Source organism: Medicago sativa, chromosome 2, assembly GCF_051527215.1.
Source record: "Medicago sativa cultivar Bolivia chromosome 2, Bolivia_mono, whole genome shotgun sequence".
Lineage (NCBI taxonomy): Eukaryota > Viridiplantae > Streptophyta > Magnoliopsida > Fabales > Fabaceae > Medicago > Medicago sativa.
This window is the reverse complement of record NC_140750.1, coordinates 17489491-17503322: the sequence shown is the minus strand read 5'-3', so window position 1 is coordinate 17503322 and position 13832 is coordinate 17489491. Positions and strand designations below refer to the sequence as shown.

The following is a 13832-nucleotide window of genomic DNA, read 5'->3' as shown; positions in this document are numbered from 1 at the left end:
ACTTTTAAAATCTTAGTAAGAGTTATTAGGATTTTAAGAATTTTGAAATCCATCAAGTTTATTAAGACATTGCTTGTCTGAGTGAAGAAGTCTGGAAGTATAGAAGAAGATACAGGAGTGATAGAGAAGATGGGTTAAATTTAGTGTTTTGACCATGATAAAATTCAGTGGGTTCATATGATCTAACCGTTGAAAAAATTGGTCCATCATGGACCAATATTCTCATGGGTTCATTTTATACGGAACCTCCATGGTGTATTTGGTTTCATTTAGATTTTGAAAGTAGGTGAAATGTGTGAAGAAGAGTTTTAAAGACTGAAAAAAAGGCATTCTTTCATTTGCTATTATTACATATTTTGATTTAAATTTCATTCATTTTCTGTCCCAATGATGTATTTATCTCATCTTGTTTTGATGTGAAAAATTTTCTTCTTGATTTCCTTGAAGACTTAAACTAAAAAATTGGTTGAATACAACTTTTTCATTTTAAATAACTTGTTGGTTTATAAGAGTAAATGTCAATGTATCCTCCTAAATAGTTTCTCAGTATTACTTCACTTATAATACTAGATTGGTGGAACAATGTGTTGTTGGAGATATTTCAAAAACATATTTAAAAGATATTCCTTACGAGAATGTGTGCTTGGGGTTAATTGCCAACAGATGACAAGTAATTGGAATGACGCAGTGGTTGTGCCTCTTCCTTAGAATCTAGGTGTTGAAAACGAAGTTCTCAAACTCGAGAGTCTAGATTTGTGAACTCGCAAGAGTTTACTAAAATAGAGTTTACATGCGAGTTAACTCGAGAGTTTAACAACCTTGCTTGAATAGACGCATTTGTCACCACTAATTTTCATGAAGCAAAATTCTATTGAAGTTCTATCCGTTGATATTTAAATAAAAGGTTAAATATAAGTTCTATAAATATTTAAATTAAAAGTTCTATCTATTTGAACGTGTGAAGAAGAAGGAATTGACATGCACTGGTGCATAAAAGTGAGAACTAATACATGACTCGTTTAAGTCATTTTTAGTCTCAATCATTCCTTTTAATATGATGACTACCATTTAGTCTTATTATCCTCAGATAAAGATAATGTTTTCACTTGTCATATGCAGAACGTATAAATTGATAATTAAACAAAAAATAAAACCTATAAAAGTGGATGCGTGGATGATTGATATTATTAAAAAAATATTAAACTCGTAGAAAACAAAGAAGAAGGAATTGGAGGAAAATTAAATGCATACGATGACACTTGTGAATTGTTGTAATAAGAATAACATTAGATTAATATATATATATATATATATATATATATATATATATATATATATATATATATAGACACACACACACACTAAGATAGATAGTAGATGATTCATAAAAAGTGGATTAATTATATGTTAAATAATTTGAATGATTAGAAAAATAAAACAAAAAACCAATAAAGAGGATGTGTGGATAATTGGTATTATTAAAAAAATATTAAAATTGTAGAAAATAAAGAAGAAAGAATTTGCTTGGTATGAGTATCACAAATAGGTTGTACATTCCAATTGAAGAGATCCTAGTTTTGTATGGTGTTTTCAAGAGATAAAGGTAATGATTCTGACCATATCAGTTAAAAACAGAAAACAAAATGCAGCATGTCTATCCACATACTATGCCTCAAAGCACTATATATAGTGCACAATACACATATTAGGAAATACAAGCATGATATATCCTGAATTCAAAATTGAGTTTAATTTTGATATTTTGATTTTTGATAACTCTTGGTGTTTCACAGTACAAACCTAGATAAATTTTGATACGTTTGTTGTGATATTTTTTTTTTTTTTTTTACAATAAAAAATTGAAACAATGAAGAGTTGCTCAGATACGTTTGTTGTGATACGTTCTTAGTGTATAATTTTTAAACCGTCAACAAATTACAAATTACAATGTCTATAGTTTTAGAAGCATGCATTCTTAAAGTTATGTTTTTTTACATTTGAAGGATTATAGTTGATTTACTGTGTAAACAATATTCAAACTTTTATATATACGGTGAATGGTAGCGTCGCACATTTGTTTCAAGTAACTTTTGTATAAATGGTATCCAAACTTTCAATTTACATTCAATTTGATGCTTTTAATAATAATCGGTTTATTCCAAATAAATTTTCGCCCGTCGTGCAGAATCGGAAACATTCTAAAAGACTATTTGTATGTTAACAGGTTGGAAACACTTTGTTGTGGGACTTGGCTGCTTTGGAATTGACAGCCATTGTACAAAAAGGGAAGAAGATAGATTCACAAGATGAACCTATTAGGAGTGGATCCGGATCCTCTCCAGCTGACATCCCTGCAGCAGCCTCTCCATCTAATAAACCAACCATTCGATACATCCAATGGATGATATGGAAATGCAATATAATGTTGAAAAAACAATCTGCAAATATCTCCAAATTCAATGCGCATAAATATTGCTTGCATTGATTACATGATTCTCAAAATGAGCAATCTGCGCCTAATTACACGACCCTCTGAAACTTTTAATATTTGCATTCACACTTTCACTAAGTTGGGTGATTCTCATTCCTAATGTAAAAGCCTTCTTCATAAAACAAGATACCCATTTCTTCTTTAAAATGTAGACTCTTTGCAACCAAGTGTTTTCCTTGACACCATACCTTTCATACCTTTCAAGGAGGGTTAAATCCAGAGAATATTGCTAGTGGTCTATGTGAACTATTAGTGCAATATGTTGAATCAAGAGAGACCACATCACCAAAGTACCTATAATGATGAGAAATGTAGTCAACTCAACTTTAGGTAACGAATTTTTATTTACAAGAACTAAATAAAACAACTAAGGTTATAATGAAATAATAGAAAATGAAACTAATCAATACCCGTAATCAATAAGTATCCTTGCATCTGCCCAGAAGATGGTTATTTGTTCCTCCGCATCCATTTGAAAGGCATGATAGAAAGTTGGATTTTTAACCAGCTTTTTCTGAAAGTATTGGAATAGATAACCAGCTTCTCCATGTACCAAACTCCTTTGCCTTACTTTTCGAAGATAATTAATTCTTTTGATCCACACGAATAAATCTCAAGTTAGTTCTACCACCCACTTCTTTACTCATCAAATCAAATGTCTTTCGCTGTTGCAGGCCATCATCTGCTAGATCAATTTGATGGCGTTGAAATTCTGAAACTTTTCTTTGAGATGACAACACAACATATGAGTTGTTTCTTGTGAATGTAAAATATGATTGTGTTTCTCCACAAAGTCATGCACCAACAATTTTTCATCCATGTTCTTGAGTCCTAACCTTACCGGACAATTTGTTCTGGTATCTGGCCTTGGGTTGATAGTTTCAAAATCTCGTTTGTCTGGCTTTCGCAAACCTTCTGTACAACAAACAAATCTGCAAGAAGTTGTTAAACCAAGTCTTATGTGAATATTGTTTCCTCACTCGAAATCCAACTCTTCCACCATAAGCAGTCCAAAATTTATAAGCATCCTCAGCATTAGCCAAAATCATATCAATCTTTGGTTTCCAATCTTCTTCCATGTGTGTCAACAGTTCTCCACACCTCCCATTGAAAAGCAATACGTCAATACAAAAATAAACATAGTGTAACCCTTCTACGTCCAAAATACAAACTTTTAAATAATTAATCAACAATTGCAATTTTTTGGTATTATAAGATCGATAACAAAGGCAATCATGGAAACAACGTACAATAAGATATAACCTAAATTATTACTATACCAAATAATATAGTTTTTTCATGAAACAAAATTAAATTTCTCAAACTTTTAAAAGAACAGGTAGCACATAATGGGGATGGTTGATTAAATAGAGAAAAAGTAATATACATAGCACATATTAAGACTTTTAGTACCTGGAAGAAGAAAATAGCAGAATGAGTGGTGATTGTGGATAGCCCCCAATTCTCAATGTGATGATAGCAATCAACAGAATGGGTAGGGATGTGAGCATAAATAACCCGGGAAAAAAACCCAATATGTAATAGGCGCTAATTGCTCATTTTGAGAATCATGTAATAAATGCAAGCAATACGAATTGAATTTGGAGTTATTGGCATATTGTTTTCTCAACATTTTATTGCCTTTCCATATCATTCATTGGATGTATCTAGGTTGGTTTATTAGATGGAGAGGCTGCTACAGGGATGTCAGAGGGAGAGGATCCACTCTCGAGTTTTTCTTGTAAAAGATAGTTTTTTAAAAAAAAAACAAGATTAAATACGATATAAGTTTGTCTTTTTTGCTTACATTTTGGGATAAAGAAAGTGATATTTTTATTGCTTACATTTTGGGACGGAGTGAGTACATTGTAGTAACAAGTAATTAACTGGTATGTGTTCAACACAGTTTGATTTTCCACACTTAACCTTGTTACTAAATAACTGTTGGTTTTTTATTTTTAAACGGTTGTATTTTTGATTTTTAAAGTCTATTTTTCTTCAAAAGAAAAAGTCTATTTTTGAAAAAGAATTCTTATCCACCGAAGTTAGTAGTGAGCTGTGTCACAACCAGGTCACTTTACGTTTTTTGGCACTGTCTAAAAATTGGGCGAGGCAAACTATCTACCATGTTGCCTCCAAGATAAAAGAAGCACATCTACAACTGTACGATTAACTATTGCATTGTAGCTGATCGTTCAAGAATTACACCTCTAATATGGTTTTTTTTTTTATCAAGCAAAGAAATACTATAAAAGACCTGGAAAGGGCCAGAACCCTTAACAACAAAAGTGCATACATCAAAACAAAAGAAGGTGCAAAATAATACATCACAGAGATATATAGCAAGGAAGACTTGTGCAAATCCTCAATGAAATAAACTAACAATGAAACTTCTAAAAGAACAACAATAGAGAAATGGCAGAAGCTAATAGCTAAACACACAGGTTCACAAAGATTTGAACCAACTAATATGGTACTAAGACCACTCTTTTAATATTGAAACTAATGAATTATGGTACTGTGGTAACTCTACTATATGGTATTATGACCACTCTAATATAGTGTTACCACCATTCTAACTTCTTACTTCTCCAAAAATCGAAGGATGATATATTCTTAAGATCATTCTTAATTTTAAAAGGACATTATATCTCAAAAGGAACCATGATCTTAAAAAAACTCTTTATTTTTGTCCCTTCACAACTAATATATGAGAAAATTTGGGAACAAGTAATTCACATATTAGATCTACCTTTTTTATCCTTTTGGTCAATTTGCAAATGGATTTTTACAATTCAAATATAGTCTTTACTCATGTTTTCATATGAATGTTAGATATTATACTTGAAAATTCATATACAAACGAGTCAAAAGAACACAAATCACGTGAAAAAAGATTAAAATAAATAAATCGTTATTTAAAGTTGAGTTAAAGGATGACAAGTGTAATTTTGCATTTTAATTTTCTATATTTCTATACATGTTTATGCAAGTGTGAAATTTATGTGTTTCCATATGGTTTAATTACCTTATGCATGCTGCGACAATTTTTATTTTAATTCAATAGTTTCCTTTAGAAAAATAGAAGATAAGAGATTTCAAAATTTTGATATTTGTCGGGAAAAATTGACTTTTGATTTAATTCAAGCAAACAAGCTAAATTTAACAAGCTAAACTGAGTAGTTTCTGAACTTGAAATTAGTTGAACTCAAGCTAAAAAAGTATTAAACATTACCAAAAAATAATTCAATGTTTTTAAAAATAAACATGAATTAACTTAAAAATAGTGACGAAAGTGATGACTAAAAATAAAAATTTTATAGTAACCAATTTTTTTTTTTTTTTTTTTTAAGAAGTTATAGAAACCAATGTTAGAAAGTGAAGGCTTTCATAGTAGAAATTATTGAGAAGTCAAACATACTTTTTTTTTTTTTAAGGGAAATTAGTTGAACTCAAGCTAAAAAAGTATTAAACATTACCAAAAAATAATTCAATGTTTTTAAAAATAAACATGAATTAACTTAAAAATAGTGACGAAAGTGATGACTAAAAATAAAAATTTTATAGTAACCAATTTTTTTTTTTTTTTTTTTTAAGAAGTTATAGAAACCAATGTTAGAAAGTGAAGGCTTTCATAGTAGAAATTATTGAGAAGTCAAACATACTTTTTTTTTTTTTTAGGGAAGAAGTCAAACATACTTAATTTTAATTTTCCAACCATATCTACTATTATAGCCACCCCCTTTCTAACTTATCCACGTATACTTAAAATGTCGACTAAATCCAAGCTATTTACATTTCATTATATTTAAAAGGCTGCTTATGCATTATTATCCAATCAACATATAGCAATAACACACTAATTTCTATCTTTTAGTTGTGTGACCATATTTTTCAGTTTTTAAACGTGGTCACGCAACTGAAAAAATGTGATCATGCTGACCATATATTTAATTAACTGATTTTTTTTTAAAGTGATACAAAAAGATATACACATTAAGAACGCAATCTATATTTATTCATAATTTATAATAAGCTTCTTTTGATTTGTGTTCCCTTCCGTTTCATTATAAATACTTCAGACCCAAAAAAATCCCACTTACCTGCACTTTCTCATATTATAATATTCTTTGAATAGCAATTGATCATATTGAAGCTCTCTTTTGAACAAACTCAAATGTACTAACATCGATTGAAGCTAATAGTTAAATCAACTTGAATGTCAATATCTATTAGTTTCATAACGACTAACATGTTCCTTGATAAAAGGTCACTTATATATATTATAGCACAATTATTATTTTCCTTATTATCTACTTATATATATAAGAAAGGAAATGTCCATTGAATTTACCAATTTGCCCCTATGAGGGGCATTTTGGTAATTCAATTATTGGAGGGTTTTTTTTTTTAAAGGTTTGACCTATGAATTTCCATTTTTGCCCCTAACCAATTTTTTTAATTATTTTATATTTTTAATAACATTTAATTATTTTCCAATTTTTATATTTTTAACTATTTTTTCAATTTTTCCTCCCAAATTCAATTGCTTCTACATTGCCGTTGTGGGAGATTAAGGTATCGTTTGACCCGACTTTTTTTCAAACTTCTCTACATTTTTAAGGAGAAGTTAGGCCGAATACAATATCAATTAAGTACTTACTAAAAAAAGTACTTTTTTGAACGCATAAAATTGAATGGAATGAGCTTTGACCAAAAGCTGTTGAATGTTACTTTAAAAAACTACTTCTCGACAATTTATTTCACAAGCACCTCTTTTCAACTCACGCCGGAAACTTTTTCTTTATTTTTTAATATTATATTTCAATATGTTTTTTTCTTCCATTTAACTTTATTTTTTTTAACCGTTCCATTAACTTTTTACGGAGATTCCATTTAATTTTATTACCTTTTTTCAAAGGAATTTTATTATCTTTTTATCACTTATATATTTAATTTCAATATCGCTTAATCATCACAATGTCACAAATATTTTTATTCACGCTGTCATTTAATGATCCCAAATATTTTTATCTCCTTTCTTCAACCTCGCGAATATATACACACATTAACGTTTAGAGTAATATTTTATGTCTGTCTGTCTGTTTTTTTGTTACGCTAATGCATATAATTTTTTTAGTGTTGCTTGGTTGAGTGCTACCTCACCAATTTTTTTAAATATTTTCAAATTTTTATATTTTTAAAAACTTTTAACTATTTTACAATTTTTTTATTTTTAACTATTTAAAACTAAGTTGATGGTTCATGGTTTTTAAGGTTTATATTTTGACATATTACAATGATTCACAATTATCCGTCATTTTACCATCTATCCTTTCAATGTAATCTTCCAGACTGAATATTACTAAGCATATGTGAAGAGACTGAATATTGCTCTGTTGATATTACTTTTTTGACGTCAAAGAGATTTTTTATTTTTTAACGGTCAAAATATTAATAACAAGTTCCTACACAAGACGCTAAAGAGTTTAATGTGTTTCTTTCGTTCATTTTGTGTCATATAAATATTGGTGTTAATCCCTTTTTGGTAACTCTATGACAGTAGCGCTCACTTTTATAATTTTAACTATTATGTAATTTATGATGTTTTCCTGCTCTTGATAAAGCTTTCATAAATATTTTGATAAAGTTTCTTAATTTTTGTGCAATATTCATTAATTTGTTCATTTTTCCTTCGGAACAATTTTTTTACAAAATACGTTACTGAACCCCATGCCTTAAACCATGCATCACAAATATTTGGATTATGCGAACTTCATTCTCAAATTTACTAAGAATGGTAATATTCCGTAATTTGAACATCTCTCCTTTAAAACAAGTTTTTAAAAGTGCGTATAATTCACATGAAAGGACTCGATACTAAATTGCAGTTAATATCTACCTTTGCTGTAGATCATGTGAAATGATTTATATACGTTGAAACTGAAAGGCAAAATGATATAAATCAAGTAGAGAGGCATTCAACTATCTGTCTGATTCAGAAGTTTGTTCACCTGAAAGGAATGGATACTAAATTACAGTTACTATCTACCTTTGTTGTAGATCATGTGAAAGGATTTATATACGTGGTACTAAATTGCATTTAATATCTTCCTTTGCTAGGGGTGGCAAAAATACCCATGCCCACGGGTACCCGTGGGTAAAATCCGTCACGGGTATGGAGCGGGTAGCTAAACTGGCATCCACGGGTATAATAAACGGGTATTTGACTACCCATTATTATCTGGACACAGACACGGATTGGATTGTATCCATACCTATGGGTACCCATACCCGATAATAAATTAAGTAAATTACTAATATATCTTTATATATCATATCTTATTACTTAAAGTTGGTACCTTATTGAAGAAAATTTTACCCCCCACCTAAAAATCCTCAATAATAACCTATTTTTATTTTAAATTTTTTTAATTCATCTTATTAAGTTCACCGTTTCCACTTCATTCACATCATAAAACATATAGATTATATAAGAATCATGAATTTTCTATGAATTATGTATGATTTATGAAATTTTGAGTGGATTATGTATGGATGTTTAAAAGTTGAAGTTTTTTGGTAATTAAAAAAAGTTATTATTTGTAACAAAAAATAAATAAATTCAAAACTCCATGGGTACCCATGGATATCTCAATACCCACGGGTACCCGTATAGTGAGTACCCACGAGGATACGGGGCGGGCACGGGTATCATACTTATCCAACGGGGCGGGGACGGGTATCATATTATCCGTACCCATGGGTATCCATTGACATCCTTAGCCTTTGCTGTAGATAATGTGAAAAGATCTATATACGTTGAAGCTAAAAACACAAAATGATATACATTAGGTAGAGAGGCTTTCAGCTATCTATCTGATGCAGAAGTTTGTTCGCCTGAAAGAACTAGATACTAAATTGCAGTTAATATCTGTCTTTGCTGTAGATCATGTGAAATGATTTATATATGTTGAAGCTGAAAGTCAAAATGATATAAATCAGGCAGCTTTGGTAATAGGGTTTTCATTGGTTTATAGATAGATATCAATTATTACTGGAAAAGTGTTTCTACAGCTGACAAAATATGTTTTCATTTGTTACTTGTGATCAAACCATTTTAAAGATTTAATTTTGTAATCCGTAATGTAAGAGTACTCTAAATATTGTATTATGGTTTATAATTATCTGTCATTTCACAATCTATCCTTCCAATATAATATTTTGTCAAATACGTTACTGAACCCCCGTGCGAAGCACGGGTTTGTAACTAGTTATAATTGAAACTCCAGTAAGATACTAGGTGTACCAAATAATAAATCTGTACGAAAGAGTAAACTTTTATACAAAACCAGCAAGTTAATTGTGATAGTTGACACACACACACAAATATATATATATATATATATATATATACATATATATATATATACATATATATATATATACATATATACATATATATATATATATATATATACATATATATATATATATATATGTATGTATGGGGCTGCTAGCCTTCACTAATTTATATCCACTTTCATCATTCTAAATATTGTTTCCTTAAAAGTTTGTCTTTATTACATGTTTTGTACCTTAAGCATGTCATTGTCTTTTTTGTTTCTTTTTTAAGGATCTTTTTTAAGCTAGTTACAAAATTGCCCTTCTATTTAAAATTAATTAGAATATTAACAAAAGTGTGTTTTAATAAATTATAAGTGGGTGCAACTTGCTAACTTGCACCTTAGTGTTTTTAGGTGGGTGTAAGCAGCCCCAATATATATATATATATATATATATATATATATATATATATATATATATATATATATATATATATATGGCATGTGCAAGCAACTCTACGGAGCCGAGCCTCCAATTTATGGGGCCTCAATTATTTGTAGGGGTATGAGTATAATTGTTGGAATGTAGGATAATATTTTCTTTTGTTATGTAGGTTTAAATCGAACACTTATTATTTGACAAAAATAAAGAGTAAATGGACAATTTTGGTCAAACATACACATCTATCAACAACAAAAATTTAACAAAACAAATTAAAATCAAAATAATGCTTATTGTTAATTTGCAATTGTTTAAATTATTATTAATTATTTTTATTAGGGCCCATTTTTAATATTAGAGCCGAGCCTCCAATTTTATTGGAACGGCCCTATATATATATATATATATATATATATATATATATATATATATATATATATATATATATATTACTCTCAACCTTTGTTAAAAGAATGAAGCAAAAAACATTATCTATTGTATGCCTAGCTTTTCCCGAGCAACATCAATTATTTGATTGTAACTTCACCACAAGCAAAGGATGTCAAAATTATTTATTTCTCAATTATTAAAAAAAATATATATTTATTTCTCAAGAATAATTTACCATTAGGGTTTGCCAGCTCAATTTATTTCCAAAAATTGACTTCCAATATTATACTAAAATATTATACTAAACATATTGATAATGTTAATATTCAATGACTAGTTGGTGTTTTTTTTTTCCTTTCTTTTTGATAGAATTAGTTCGTGCTTTTGGAATTGCAAGAGTAGCATATCTAATATTATTCATCTAGTCCGAAAATCACCATCTAGAATAATCTCCAAGACTCATTGAAGTTTTCGGTATACAAATTTTAATGTTCAAACAATAAGATTTTCCTGTATAAATATAACAATAAGTTTTTAGCAAAGCTTCGTAATTAAATATAGGCTAATGTTAACTTGTGCCCTCAAGGCACATGTTAAGATACTCATTATAGAAATACACATATCAAAAGGCGTCCATTCAACTTCTTAAAAGTTGTTATATTGTATTTTCCAATGCAAAATTGCTCTATTTAGGTTGCTTAACATGTGCCCTAAGGGCACAAGTTAACATGACCCTTAAATATAAGATATATAGCTATACAAAGATGGGATCTTTTTTTCCCTAAAAAATAAAGATGGGATCTTTTTTTACAAATATCAGTTTTATTTTTTTTAGGATTATGAATATTAGTTATTGTATGTTATGTTAGTATTTAGAATTCAAATTTTGGTCCTCGTGAGCATAGCTCAGTTGATATGCAAATTTGGGATTTGAACCCCGACCACCAGCAAAAGAATTCAAATCTTGATTCTCATTTTGAAATTCTTTCTGGTGTCTCAGCACAACTTATTGAACTACAAATTGAAAAATAAGCAAAATATTTAATTTATTCATTATCAAACCAAACAAACTTACATTAATATATATTTCGCTTACACTGTAGTAACTAATTAACCGGCATCCAACACCCAATTTTTTTTCTACAATCAACCAAACTTATTCCAAACTAGGAATAACAAATAATATTAACTAGGAATTACAAACTACCTACATTCTAACTTTTCCTACTAGGCAGAGTAGGTATGCTTTGTTCATTCCTAAAGAAATTGTGAGGATCAACTTTAGTCTTAATTTCCACCAATCTATCAAAATTATCCTTAAAATACTCAAGTCCATAAACTCTTCCTTCATTGTAACTATTCTTACCATTATGATTAATTCCCAAATCAAGATCCTTATAATTAAAGAAAGCCTCTCTTGGATTCATGGACACAAAAGGAGTCATATATTTGTGAAGTTTTCTAGTCAAACCTATGTAATGATCAGCAACATCTTTCCCTGCCTTGTTCCAATTTGCTTGATATTGAACCTTCCATAAATTTCCAGCTCTATGAGGAAAAGGTGTATCTGTTGATGGAATCTCAGCCATTCTTCCACCATATGGATTGAAATATAATATTGCATCTTCCAACTCAATCATCTTCTTCCAAATCCCCTCCAAACCCTTCCTCGAAATCGGTTTCTTTACATAATCTGATTTTCTTTTCAAATAGTTCAATGACTGTGGTTGTCTATCAAGCAAAATCTCGACCGGTTTTGTAATATCGATATTGGTCCAAAACAAAACCGATTGAAGCCAACTTGTTTCAATGCAATCACTTTCCTTCAAACCCAATTGAGGAAATTTTTCATTCATTAGTGAAACAAGAGTTTTTGAATCACCAAGGAATAAAGATATAAAAGTAGCCCTAATAGTCTTTGCACCATTGTCTGTACCATTTTGTGTAACATTTACAACATCAATAATAAGCCTAATGAATAGGTCATTATCAATAGTTGGTGCTACATGTTGCCAATTATAAACTATGTCACTTGCATTTTGGTCCAAAGTTTTCCTAATTTGAAAAACAGTTACTATCTTAGGAACTTTAACTAACTTGATTTTGTAAGAAAGAACAACACCGAAGCTAGCTCCACCACCACCTTTTATAGCCCAAAAAAGATCTTCTCCCATTGATTTTCTATCAAGCAATCTACCATTAACGTCGATTATTTGTGCATCGATAATATTATCAACTGAAAGACCATATTTTCTCATCATGTTACCATATCCACCCCCACTTAAATGTCCTCCAACACCAACGGTAGGACAAACGCCGGCCGGAAAACCATGAACTTCACTTTTTTCATTAATTCTATAGTAAAGTTCACCGAGTTGCGCACCGGTTTGAACCCAAGCTGTTTCATTTTCTACATCAACTTCAATTGATCTTAGATTGAACATATCTAAGATGAAAAATGGAACTTCAGCTACATAGGAAACACCCTCATAATCATGTCCACCACTTCTAATTTTCATTTGCAAGTTGTGTTGTTTAGCACAAATGATTGAGGCTTGTATGTGGGAAACATGTAATGCTGTTATTATAAGGTAGGGTTTTCTTCTTGTTGATGTGTTGAAACGAAGGTTTCTTACGTAGGCATTTAAGACTGAAGAGAATGATGAATTGTTTGGTGTGAAGATTGATGAAGTTATTGGGTGTGATGGTTGTGAATGGTTCACTAGGCAATGAAGAAATGTGTTTTGATGTGAATTTGTAGCTGATGCTAAGAATGGGAGAAAAAGTAACCCTAAAATGAGAGATAATATTAACGAAAGAAGTTTCATATTTGCCTATTTTTTCTTCTTCTTAATGTTGGTGTTATCGTAGGATTTAACAAAGAAAAGAGGATGTATATTTAACGAGTCTATTGGGAATGCTATGTAGTGGAATTTATAAGGGATCTCAAGAATGATTATATTGTTAAAGAATAAAGGAGATAATGGTTTAGGTGACCTGAATAATTTGACCAATTAATATTTAGAAAAATAATAGATTACGTAACTAGGTCATTCTTTGACTTTGCAAAAATACGATTTGTCAATCTGTGAATATTATTACAATGTGTGCTAATTAATATGCGGACATAATAATGATTTTCGAGAAAAACTCAAGCTCAATG

At 29.8% G+C, this 13832-nt stretch overlaps 1 protein-coding gene across 1 annotated transcript; it reads right to left on the bottom strand.

Moving 5' to 3' along the window:
• Nucleotides 1-11489: 11489 nt before the first annotated feature.
• On the bottom strand, nucleotides 11490-13548 carry LOC146945097 (berberine bridge enzyme-like 8). Its single transcript, XM_085743462.1, has one exon. The coding sequence runs from the start codon at nucleotides 13495-13497 to the stop codon at nucleotides 11884-11886; it is 1614 nt and encodes a 537-aa protein (XP_085599588.1). The 5' UTR covers nucleotides 13498-13548; the 3' UTR covers nucleotides 11490-11883.
• Nucleotides 13549-13832: the final 284 nt, after the last annotated feature.